Raw genomic sequence first — 13708 nt, 5'->3', positions numbered from 1 at the left:
GAGACGGCTGGGTGAGAGAGCCTGGGTGCTGTGGTGGGCAGGACTTCCATTTCAGACTTCTGCCATATTCCTATATGCATTGAGGGGGTTCCCAGTGTGGCATTAGTGGACACAGGGTCAACAGTGACACTGGTGCGACCGGAGGTGGTACCATCGGGGACCCAGCTGGAGGAAACAACTGTTCTGCTTCGCACAGTAACTGGCGAGTTAGCACCAATGCAGGAGAGGGGTAACCTGCTGCTCACAGTTGGGGGACAGGAAGTCACACATCCTGTCTGGGTGGCTGATGTACAGGATGCATACATCCTTGGATTGGACTTTTTGAGAGCACATGACTGTCAGTTGGACTTAAAGAGGGCCACACTGAGTGTTGGGGGGAATTGTATTGTTCATATGAGGCCTCAGGATGTCGGTGGTGGTGCAGAACTGACAGTAATGCCCCAACAGTACTGTGTGTGTGTGGGGGGGTCCCTCTCCTGGATGCTGCTACTGGTGGTGTGTTCCAGATTGATGCTGCATAGGCAATTATTTCACCCACTTGTGTTGCCGACATCGGTACCAGTGGCGCAGACAGCCTGTGCACTTGTGAACCAGAGAAAAAGGATGGAGCTGCTCAGGGGCTCCTGCAGAGGAGTGTCATGGATCTGGATAACAACCAGAAGGAGGTGATGTGGCGTCTTAAGAGAATTTCAAGACTGCTTCTCATGTGAGAAGGATGAGCTGGGGTGTACCTCTCTGGTGCAGCAGTCCATTGATACTAGGGAGCGCCAACGTCAGCGTCCACAGCATCTTCCCCTAGGTCATCTGGAGGCAGCAGATCAAGTTTTGGAGAAAATGTAGCGGATGGGCATTATAGAGCCTTCTGAGAGCCCTTGGGCATCGCCTGTGGTTAAGGTGCCAAGAAAGGGGGGGGGAGTGGCATTTTTGTGTCGACCACAGACGACTCAGTCAGGTCACCAAGAAAGATTCATACCCCCTTCCACATGTGGACGGATGCCTAGACTTGGTGGCTGGATCCTCCAGGTTGTCTTCCTTGGATTTTTAAGGAGCGGTTACTGGCAGGTTACCTTGGCCCCAGACAGGTGACCCAAGACTGCTTTCTGCATGGGCAAAGGACTGTGGCAATTTAAAGTGCTTTGTTTTGGCCTGTGCAATGGACCTGCCACATTTGAGCATCTGATGGAGCGGGTGTTGTCGAGTGTTCCACAAACAGAATGTTTGATGTTCTTCGATGACATTCTGGCTCATGGGGACTCTTTTGATTCCGGTGTGAGAGCACTGCGCAGGGTGCTGGAGAGCATTAGAGAGATGGGGCTGAAGTTGCACCCTGAGAAGTGTAGATTTCTGACCAGACAATTGAGTTTTTAGGCAACAGCATTGGCAGTGAAGGAGTGGGAACTGCTGAAGAAAAGGTGCGGGTTATCAATGAGTGGCCCACACCATTTGATCAGAGACAGTCAAAAGGTTTTCTGGGCTGGCGTCCTATTATAGGAGGTTTGTGCAGGAGTTTTCATGTATTGCATCCCACTTGTTCCGGCTATTACAGAAGGACCAGCCATTCATCTGGTCACAGGACTGTGAAGGGGCTTTTGCTAGCCTGAAGCAGACCCTCACAAGTGCACCCATCTTGGCACCACCAGACCCACAGTTATCCTTCATCCTGGGCACTGTAGTGCCTGATGCAAGTGGTGTGGGTCTAGGTGCGGTCCTGTCGCAGGTGAGACTTGAAGGAGAAGGAGTAGTGGCCTACTAGAGTAAGGCTCTGAGTAAGGTGGAGCGAAGGTATTGCGTCACCCGCAGAGAGCTGCTGGCTGTTGTTTTGGCCATCCATCATTTCAAATATTAACTATGTGGACACTCCTTCACCATACATACCAATCACGCATCACTGCGGTGGTTTATGACCTTCAAAGAACCGGAAGGACAACTGGCCCGGTGGCTGGAGGAGCTACAAAGCTATGAGTTTACAGTCACCCACAGGGCCGGAGATCGCCATGGTAACGCAGATGCTCTGTCTCGAAGACCATGCAGTGACAATGGCTGCCACTACTGTGACCGACGAGAATCTCGAGAGCAGGCTCTAAATACGGCTGACCAGGGGGACATAGAGGAGGATGAGTTAACCAGTCCCAAGTGCGGAGAGCCCAAAGTGTTCGGAGCTGCTGATTGGTCTACAGAGCATAAAAGCACCCCCCTTTCCAGTGGTCCATGGTTTTCAATCATCTTTAATCAACTTGTTTATATTGTACATAGCCCATGAGTCTTCGTTATTCTTTCATTCTACTTGGTAGTTAGTTGGATTGTTTTAGCATAGTAAAGAGTTTGTTCATTGAAATATGTTTGACTTTGAGTTGACTTATTTTTGTTAATAAATTCTTGTATTTTAAGAAATTGTGTGAATTCATTCCATGTGTGTGCAGAGTTTATGCTGTTCAATAATGTCAGAGCTTGTCTCACACCTTTCTATTTTGTCCTAATACCATCGCCTTACTGGGCTGGTATTCACAGGACAACCCTTAAGAGACCGGAATATTATTTGATAACATATTAAAATATTAAAATTAAATATTAAATAATATTCTCAGATTCATAATCCTAACAGGGTCCCAGAATCCATCCACAGTGATCAAGGGAGAAATTTTGAATCCAGGGTTTTCTCCAACGTGTGAGAAGCTGGCTATAGCCAAGACGCGCACCACACCCCTCCACCCCTAAAATGATGGGTTAGGGGAGCGACTTAATCGGACTCTTGCAGAGCAGCTGTCCATCATAACGTCTGGTCATTAGAGCGACTGGGATTTACACCTGCAACTGGTCCTCATGGCATGCTACACGGCAGTCCAGGATTCAGCTTCTTGTACACCTGCCCTTTTGATGCTTGACCGTGAGCTGAGGACTCCTGCACAGTTCGCATCCGCCTGAGACACCAGGGACCCCGGCTGGACCTGCCTATGCTAGGCAACTGCAGGATTGGCTGGACGTGGCACACGAATATGCCAAGAAGCATATTCAGGATGCTGGAGCACAACAGAAGAGGAATTATGACATGCACACCAAGGGGCGGCTCTTTTTTCTGGGGACTCTCTGGGGAGTTAGTGTGGGTCTACTCTCCCACACGGAAGAGAAGCAGGTGCCCTAAACTAGGCAGTCACTGGGTTGGGCCATGTCCAATCCTGGAGAGATCGGGGGAGGTTGTTTACCGGGTGCAGTTGCCTCAGCGGGGATGCCGGGTAGCTCTGCACCGGGACCGACTTGCACCTTACAGGGGCACCGCGGCTCCTCTAGGTCAGGACAAGGGAGTGCCACCCACATGGTCTTCTTCAGGGGAGAGTGCTACAAACAGTTGGCCACTGGGGGTGGGCAGGAGGAATATTCTCGATCAAGGGCGGAGCTCCTGGGGGATGTCATCCCACCACGGCACCCAAGAAGAAAACGCCGGCTCCCACCAAGGTTCAGAGACTTTGTCCTCCGGGTCAAGGACTTGGCTACGGGGTGGGGTAGTGTAGCATGTTCTGTAGTTAAATTGTTCCAGAGCATTTTTATAGTTATACATTCCTGAAGCAGCTCTGTAGTTTGGCCTTCACGACAGTTTACAGCAAGGAGGGGTTGCGGGTTTTTTTCTCTCTCTGACTGGTTCTGTACGGTGTGGCTGTGGCCAACCACAGCTATTTCAATAAATCGTTCCATCTTTACCGAGAGTCATTCTTAATAGGAGTTACAATGCTTAGACAGAGAGAATATTACAATACATTCAAATTAATCCTAACTATGAAATAGTGCAGTCAGATTCAGTTTATTATTCAAATTGGTTAAAATGTTTTTCTTTGCAAGGAAACCCACCAGATTGCATCAAGTCAGTAGAAAGAAAAAAACAGAGAGAACATAAGGTTAAAAGCTGAAATGACAGCAAATAATGCAAAATTGGAGAACAGTATGAGAATGTAGCAGAGAGAGTGAAAGTGGTCATTATGTCCTCCAGCAGCCTAGCTGCATAGCATAGCATAGCATAACTACAGAGATAGCTCAGAATAACCTAAGCCACTCTAACTAGTACGCTTTATCAAAAGGGAAGGTTTTAAGCCTAGTCTTAAAAGTAGACAGGGTGTAAACTTACAGGCTAAAACTGGGAGCTGGTTCCACAGGAGATGAGCTTGATAACTAAAGGATCTGCCTCCTCTTCTACTTTTAGAAATGCTAACACACTTGATTACTTTTTGTTTTCAAGCATTCAATCATTGACCACAATTGTTGGTGACTGTTTTTAAAGGCTTTTTGTAATAATGTGAATGTCAGATTGAGATATTTAAAGTTTTGGCAACACTGGTGGTTTTAGATAGAGGCGATATAGCTGGTTGCCCAGGGCACCACTGTGTCAGAGAGCAGCAGAGCATTTATTTCAGTGGTGCTTAATTAAAGGGCTAATTCTTTGTTTTCAAAGTCTTCGGACTGAATTTAATAAGCTCTAGTCTTAAAATCTAGACTAGTAAAAGCTGACTGAGTAATTCCATGGTTTATGTAGTTTCTTTAAAACATAGTTGGAGATTTATAAAACCTTTATTTTATTTGTGAACTCCCAAAAAGAGAATTTTTAGTGAAGCACATATTTTGGTCAAACCCGGACTAAATTGTTTTACACTAATTACATATTCTTTCAGATATGGTTAGAATTTTTGAAGTGTTATTATAACCAATTTGCAACACGAAAACAAAAAACATGTTTCTTTTGTCCTGTTATGTGTGATGTTCAACAAAAAAACATCTGAACAAGTTGCTGTTCTCTAAATTACCAATTCTGATTGTTTTGGCTTTGTATGGTTACAGTAAAATTTATAATTTGTGTTGAAAACTGCAGAGAGACCTTTTCTTTGATTGACACCATCTAACAATATGTTTAAAGTTCAAACTATTCTGGTATTACTGTTATAAATTCAAGTTCACTGATTGAGCACAAGATGATTCAAAATTGACCTTTATATGTTCATAATGTTCATCACTGATGAGACTACACTGTTCTTAAGTGGTAGAGGTTTTTCAGCAGAACAAACCTGTCTGCAGCAGACTTACCAGTCTGTTTCCTCATTCTAATACTGCTAGATTTGATGAAGTACATATATTAACAACATATGTTCATTGTTTCAAGGGCTAAGCAGGAATTCAGAAATGTTATTGCTCTAGAAAAATGTAAAGAAATGCCATAAAGTTCAAATAAATTTGCTCCAGGTATACAGTCGCATGAAGTATTGCATGTTAAGATTTGGCAGATTTATATGACTGGCCTGACTTTATCAGTGTAAGTGATATGCATTCACTCTTCTTGTGGAAATACTTTGAAATAACCTAACCCAAAAACCAAGGCAAGACTAAATCGTGGATATCTAGTAGAAATATTTATTTAATGAGAGGCAATAACTGCTATGTTTTGAGCAAAATATGAAAAGCTAAAGTAAAGCATTTATTTTACAGTATTGTTTTAAGATTTCTTTTCTAACAATAATTTAAATAATGTTATATTATCACTGACCAAAGATATCACAATAAAAATGACACATTTTATTTCTCAATTGGCTGCACGGTGGAAGAGTTGGTAGTACTGTTCCCTTAAACCAAGAAGGTCCTGGGTTTGAATCCTGGCCTGGAGCCTGTCTGCATTTCATGTGCTGCCAGTCCATGCATGGGTTCTCTCCAGGTCCCAAAGTCCAAAAACATGACTATTAGGTTAATTGGTCTCTACAAGTATGAGTGTGTGCGTGTATGGTTCTTTGTCCTGTATGTGTATGTGTTGCCATGTGATGGACTGGTGACTTGTCCAGGGTGTACCACCCTCTCACCCAGTGATCACTGGGGGCACCAGACCCCCTACAACCAAAAGACAAGCAGGTATAAACAATAGATCGATGAAGGGATTATTTGTAGGAAAATGAAGCCTGAAAGGATTATTTGTAGCATTAGAATATGTATAAAACAAACAAAGTAAAAAGGCTCAACATAAACACTGTAATATAAAGTCGATCTACTGTAAAGAGACCCAGATCAAAAATCCATTGAAAGGAACAGCATATCTCTAACTTTTGGTAGTCTTTTAGCAAACCATTTTATTTTATAGTTTTTTTCTCTTTGGTGTCTTTAGTATTAAACAAATTCAGTAGTTACTTTCTGTAAGTTGTTCTTTGTTTAGCTCAAATCCTCTGCAGTTACAGCACCAATCGCAGGGGTAAAGGATCCTGTACAAATTAGCTTTCAACCATGTTCTCTAGTAGAAGGTTTTATTTACAGTATCAAGCAGATCTTTCACACATGAGTTCATTTTCTCAGAGTGATTAAATCATCACGGCCAAAACTGTAATGTATCCTGACTTGACGTTTGACCAGGAATTGTGAAGAAGATTGTAAATTACCCCAAAGAAGTTTGCTGTTGATTCTGAGTGAGACGGTGGTAATCAAACAAGGCACTTCTCCAACATGTCTGTTAATCAAGATGTGAGACGTGAGTGTGAGCAACTTTCCCCACTTGTCAAGGCAGAAGGAGAGTGTTTCCAACTTCCATAAACTTTAGTAACCCTTGGACCAAGTCCATGGGAATCCCTATCTGGGTTTTCTAATTGCTTATAATTATTATCTTCTAACTGAGGAACTTGAAGCATTTGGAACTCAGTTTTATCTTTTCATTTCAGATACTAAAGTCAGTGTTATTAATTTCTTCAGGGTGTAGTGAAAGAAAAGAAAAAAGGTGAAAAGTACATTTCTGATGGTTGATTTAGAAATCCGCCTCATTTGTAAAATATTCTCACTACCTCTGGCTATCTCAGTAACCAGCAGACACATAAATAGGGCTGTGCTGCCATGTATTTAACAGATTTTAGTATAAAAATATTTCACTGTTATAAGAAACATTGTTGGTTCTTAAACATAATAAATCCTGTCACACAGAGCTATCTTAGTGGGGAATGTTGATTTTATTAAAACTAGAGAAATGAGCCTGAATCATGCCTTCACTACAAATATTAGGTCAAAAAAGATTTGTTTAGATACTAAAGCCACCCCACAGTGTTCCTCATTAACATTACAGCAATACAACATGGAACCTATCAGCCAAGAGTTCTCCCACTGACATGAAAGCATCCCTGATTTCATTACAAAAGTAAAGACGAATGCTCTTTGATCACTTGATTGCACTATCTTCTCCTTTCCTGTGGTCACACACAACTTAATTTCCTCGTCATTCTATCGAGTCACCATAGCAATCCGTCCTTCTTAAACATTTATTTTGGCAATAAACTTTCTAGATAAATTTGAAAATAAGTCAAACTTCTGTGTTATCTTCATAAATCTGGTATCTAAATGACAATTCCCATTACTAAATGCTGGAATTGTATCCTCATCATGCATAATGATGTGCAACCAGTTGGCTGGATGGACCTAAGACAAAAACACACCAGCACTGCTGCTACGAGGTGCTCTTTTGGCACTAATTATTTTTTGCTATTGACACATATTGGACAGGATGTGGGTCCAACACAGAACAGAGCACTGGACATTAGCCAAGGGTAGGTCCTTCCATAGGAGAAATGCATAGCAAATTAGCTATACATGTTACTCTTTAGAATAATATCCCTAATTTGAGAAGTAGCACTGTATATCCTTTGTGAGCTACATTTTGGCTGTTGATGGGGGCATTTATTAATAAGTTCTTGAGTTTTCAGTTGTAACTGGTTAGGATTGATTCAGCCATATATCCATCTGTTTTCTATGCCAGCTCTATCCTTGGTCATAATGGAGGGTTGATGCCTATCTCCAGTAGAAAATGGACACCTAATGACAATTTAAAATCGCCAGTTAACATATTATGAATGTTTTTGGATGGTGGGAGGAAACTGAAGCACCATCATGGACCTTCTAACTGCAAGGCACCATGCTTACAACTGTTTCACCATGCAGGTAACTGGCTAAAAAAGGGTAATAATATGTATTCACTCTTAGACGGTCACTGATTACCTGATGACTCTGTAGCAAGTCTGTCATACATAAGATTAAACCATAGACTCTTAGTTAACATACACTGTTGTTTTTCTAATGATTTTCTGGTGATTAGGTTATGGATTATTTATGTCATTACGTAGTTTATCTATATTTTTCTTTAAACATCTGTCGTCTTTTCTTAAGAACATTGACCGACTTTGACAGACTGAGCTTGACATCATCCTGTCAAACTGAGTGAGACCGCCTGCAGATGCAATCCAGATGGATTTTAATTGCCAATGTGTATTGTATTCATTAACACCTTTCAAAATGTGTTTTGCTGGATCTCATCCTATTACCAAATGCAAATAGATTTTTACCAGGGACTGACAATGACAAAGTGCTTTAAAGAAATTATTTATTTTAAAATTTTACTTCTGCATTAAAAACTATTTTATTGACAAATCACTGTTAACTAGAAACAAATAAAGAAGACATGGTTTTTTTTTTTTGCTTTCTTCAAAGCTTTCCACTTTGAAGTGTTTTCATCTTCTCTTTCAGCTCCATCAGTTCTTTCTGTCTTCTGTGTAACAGTCATCTAATCTATAAGGTACTAAGACTCCCTGGGAGTAAACAAACCGAACAGCTGTAAAAATCAATAACTCCAGACAAGTTAGGTACTGCAACTTTATTTGATGGACAGGCTCATCTTTATAGTTTGTATTCAACAAAACAGCTAACCTGAGTGAAATATAGCTTTGTGAATGTTTCTCCACATTCCTGAATGTCCCAGCATCTTCATGCACATGATGCGACATACGCAAACATGTAGTCAACAGACAGGTTTTGTAAACTGTCATGAAACCTGCTAGCGGTTCTATTTTAAGGAGCAGCATTTGTAAACTTTCACTGTGAGTTTTGTCAGTTCAGAGTTCTAAGATGACAAGTTACAATTTTGAACCAGTTCATACAGTTCTACTTTTTTCTCTAAAGATGGTAAAAATGTATGGAACTGACAAGTAAGAATTCAAAGATCCTCCCTTCAGCAGAAGTAAGGGCTCTGAAGATTCTCCAACATCTTGGATATAGCTGCAACGTTTTTTTTTTTAATGTGTGTGTCGGTGTGCATGTGTCTGCGTGTGTAGCAAAGCTGTTTGCTCGGAAAGGTGTCGTTCTCATAAAAGATTAATAGTTCCCTGGTGGCCCTGAGGCACCCAAGCCAACAACCCGGGATCATAAATAAAACTAAATGGATCAATATTTCCAAGACTTTAGCAGTAACCTATGGCTCTCCCTACCTTGAGAGAGAAAGCTCTGAGAAAGGTTAGGTTTTAATCGAAGACTTCCTCTGGCAATAATTAAGAAAGAGTGCTGTTTATCATCAGCGCCGTGTTGTAATATATCTGCAATCAAGAACTACTCTGCATGTTGCAACAGCAACTGTAAAAATGTAGACACTATATCTTCTGAAATTATCAATTTAATAGCCATTTTCAAAAGAACTGTCATGAGATTCCTCCCAAACTTCTGAGTTTCAGGGCTGATGATGCAACTGAGTCATATTTATCTCTGGAGAAAACAGACAGCCATGAATGTATGGCTGATCTCTGGATTGTAAATGAAGCATTTGGTCTCTAAACTGCCAGCCAAACTTGGTTAATAATCAACTTTTATTGGCAAAAGTGCCAGAGCAAAATGAAATATTACAGCTGGACAGAAACCTCTCCTTGATGAACATGACAAATGCTGTCATTTGCCTGAAGCCTGCAAACCCATTATTGTTGCAGTATTATGATGGTAATTATGATGCATGTCACTGCAGAGTACCTAACAAATTCATCCAAATTTTGTATATTTGGGTGTTTTATTTCAGCAGAAAATTTGAGACTCACACTGTCCTTATTTTTTTTCCTGAATGTCTTAAAATGTGAAACAAATTATTTATATTCCTCTTTATTCCAGATTTACTGTCAATACATTAGTGAAGTATTTTGAATTTAACAACCCGGATAATGAATAGTTTCAACCCCATGATAAAAAAATATTTTTGCAATGCAATGACATTTCATTGTGTGAAAAGGGGGAGAAGTGGACTAAGTACATTGATATTGTCAGTGCAAGAATTAGTGGACAAAAAAACATCAGGATTGGGTGACCGTCTGAAAAGGCTCCTAAAATCTGGCACCTCCTTTAAGGATCATTCAACTGAAAGCAATGTATCTTGAACTTAATAATGAAATAGACTTCTTCAAGGCCCACCATCTCCCTGGCCCCCAAATTCATCCAATGTTGTTATTTTTTGTTTGAATGCCAACAATCAGACAGTGATAGAAGGCTTTTTTGCCAATTAGGAGTAGTGTTATGGGAAAAAATCTAACTTTAGGCATCCATTGCCATCAAACATCTGACTGAGCCAAATAAAAGAATTTAGTGGCTTGTTGAAAAGAGAACCTTGATGTTATAGGTTGAACAAATGTGCAGAGGTTTTTCCTGGTTCCCTTAGAACCAAGCGTTCAGAACCGCAGGTCCAGAGGACTAGTCCGGTGCATTTTGAAGTGACACAACAAGACCCAGGCCAAGAGTAAGGCATGTCATTTGTTATCTAAAGCAGTTCTTCAGAGTCAGTACGTGCCAGAACTAATCTACCTACAACCCTTTAAGTTCCCTTTTTTCCACTTCAAACTTTACTCTGAAGTTCAGACAGGTATATTATATTAAGTCATCTTATATTAAGTGATGCAGACACTCTGTCTTCGCTAATGAAGATAGGCTCACTTGGGCATCCTAAATGCTTGGAGTAGCTAAAATATTTTGGCATTTCAACCCACTTTAGGATTATTTGATCACGTGGAGGCACTCACATAAAAATGCAGTTGACTCACAAATGATACATTCTTCATAGACATGATATGATTTGATGTTTAGCAAAATGCACTTTTTTTTTTACAGTTAGACTCACATAAAACGTATTTTAGATAAGCCAATATTTGTGATAATAATATGAAACAGTGACAGCAGCTTAACATCCATCCTGGGCAATTTGATCCCACCTAGATAGAGCTTTAAGCATGAATGAACAATCTTAGGATGAAATTGAAGGTCAATACTCAGGGATATGTTTGCTCTTATTTCTTTAGTAGTCTGATTATATACTGTAAATTGCCCTAAGCCACGATGAAGGACTACCTGCTGACCTCAAATGACTCCACACAAATTATTTATTACATATGTGTCCTGGCTCATAAAATAAAACATAAAGCTAAGAACGTGCAGCTCCTATACAGTCAACTTCAATTTGCATTGCAATTATAAAATTATGTGCATTTTAATAAATTTTTAATACATTCAATTATTGAATGTATTAAAAATGTATTAAAATGAATTTCAATAGGATATCATTGGATATTTATGTTGACCACTTGTTATAGAAGTGGACATTTTAGTCAAAGCTTTTGGTTTACATTTGTTCTGTTTTTTTTTTATTTTGATAACAAGTCTGCTTTGTGATATTAACAGCTGTCACTTCATTAATGTATTTTTTTTAACTTTTTTACATACTCAAGTTTCAGGTAATGTATATTTCAGTTGAATTATTGCCCTGAGACACACTATCAGTGTAAGATGCACTTCCTAACTTAATAGGTCTCTATATTTTCATGACTATTTACATTGTAGATTCTCACCAAAGGCAACAAAACTATGAATAAACACACATGGGATTATATAGTAAACAAAAAGTGTGAAATAACTAAACATTTTTATATTTTAAATTCTTCAAACTAGCCACCCTTTGCTCTGATTACTGTTTTGCTCTCTTAGCATTCTCTCCATGAGCTTCATGAGGTGGTCCCCTGAAACGGTTTTCCAAAGAGTCTTGAAAGAATTTCCCCGAGGTTCATTGAGAGATGGCTAAAGGTTAATATTTCAGTCATCACAGCAAAGGGTGGCTACTTTACCTTTTACTTTTGCAACATAATTTCATATGTGTTAATTCGCAATTTTGATGCCTTCAGTAACAATCTTTGTACTATGTAAATAGTCATGAGGATAAATAAAACCATTAAATAAGAAAGTGGCTCTGAAACATTTGACTGATAGTGTATATATCCTGAAAAACAAAAACATCTTGAAGTGTTCCTGCAAAATAAAAAAATAAAAAATAATTTTTCCAACTTAATGTGTGTTTTATTCTGTTTTTTTCTCACTAGGGGATTAATGCCACGCACACTCGACAGCCAGATAACATTAGAGAAGACTCCCAGCTATTTTGTGACCAGAGAGGCACCCCATCGCATCTCCAGCATGTCTCATGATACCAAGTTGATTGTGGTGGTACGAAACCCTGTCACCAGAGCCATCTCTGACTATACTCAGACTCTTTCTAAGAAGCCCGACATCCCCACATTCGAAGAGCTGGCCTTTAGAAACAGAAGCTTGGGTCTTGTGGATACATCTTGGAATGCCATTCGGATTGGGATGTATATCCTTCACTTGGAAAACTGGCTGCAGTATTTTCGCCTGTCACAGATGCATTTTGTGAGCGGTGAGCGGCTGATTACAGATCCAGCAGGGGAAATGGGCCGTGTCCAGGACTTTCTAGGGCTCAAACGGATAATCACAGACAAGCACTTCTACTTCAATCGAACCAAAGGTTTTCCCTGTTTAAAGAAGCCAGAGAGCAGCAGTCAGCCGCGATGCCTTGGGAAATCCAAGGGCAGAACTCATGTACAGATTGAGCAGGAGGTCATAGAGCAGCTGCAGGAGTTTTATAGACCTTTTAACATCAAATTCTATGAAACTGTGGGACAAGACTTTAGGTGGGATTCAATGTAATGTTAAAAAATAAGAACTGTTTATAAAATGTCTACCTCTGGAAACAAGTTAATTGAGGATACATTTAAAAAATATTTAATTGAGTGGTATGCAGAGTTAATACTAATAGAAAATCAACAATATTCAGAATATAATTCTATAAATATGGGTTTTTCCTGTGGGTCCTTCTGGGGAGATGTGTAATTTATTTACTGATTCAAAAGATATATACCAAAAACAGTTTTTCTTCCCATCAACACACCAATTTAATAATCAGCCACCTATTTTAATGCATCAACCTATTTAATAAATAACCATCTTTGCTGTCATTTACAGTCACCACTAGCCATACAGTCATGACACAACTTAAATATTTATTATCCAAATTGCTTATTTATTCATTATTTCCTCTGAAAATGATCTGCTCTCTTTACTATTAAAATGAGCACTCCACATGAAGTCGCCCTCAAAATGTCAGACAAATAATAAAAACAGCCTTTCAGTTTCTCTGCTGCTATACCTGTTTTCATTGTGACATAAACTGTGGAAAACAGAACTGAAAATACTGTGAGAATAACAAAATAACAGGTTTAATGAAATATATGCTTTAACTTTGATATATGTTTACTTTTTGGTAGACTTAAGCTTATTCTTTGTTTGTATTCTTATTGTGATCATCAGAATAAAAGTCCTAAACACAAAAAAGATTTATTGGATATACATTTTTTCCCAGTAAATGTGCATAAAAAACACTTTATGCTGTCTTGTTAAATTAAGTAACAAGCCAAATGTTCAGAAGTCTGACTTTTTACACAAATTTGCATACACAGTTTTATAAATAACACTTTGGCCAAGACTTTTAAAAATCTCTCAATACTATGTTTATGAATGTGAAGTTGTTAGGATAAACTATTCATTTATGTCCATGTTAAGAAATATC

General features: G+C 39.5%; 1 protein-coding gene across 1 annotated transcript in view; it reads left to right on the top strand.

Moving 5' to 3' along the window:
* LOC124863934 (heparan sulfate glucosamine 3-O-sulfotransferase 2-like) overlaps window positions 1-13475 on the top strand; it is a 33451-nt gene extending 19976 nt beyond the window's left edge. The window contains exon 2 of the mRNA XM_047358509.1: window positions 12165-13475. Coding sequence (XP_047214465.1) covers window positions 12165-12789 — 625 coding nt within the window. The 3' untranslated portion in view covers window positions 12790-13475. The remainder of the gene's footprint in view (window positions 1-12164) is intronic.
* The last annotated feature ends 233 nt before the right edge of the window (window positions 13476-13708 follow it).

This window comes from Girardinichthys multiradiatus, chromosome Y (genome assembly GCF_021462225.1).
Source record: "Girardinichthys multiradiatus isolate DD_20200921_A chromosome Y, DD_fGirMul_XY1, whole genome shotgun sequence".
Classification (NCBI taxonomy): domain Eukaryota; kingdom Metazoa; phylum Chordata; class Actinopteri; order Cyprinodontiformes; family Goodeidae; genus Girardinichthys; species Girardinichthys multiradiatus.
This window is presented reverse-complemented; position numbering and strand designations above follow the sequence as displayed.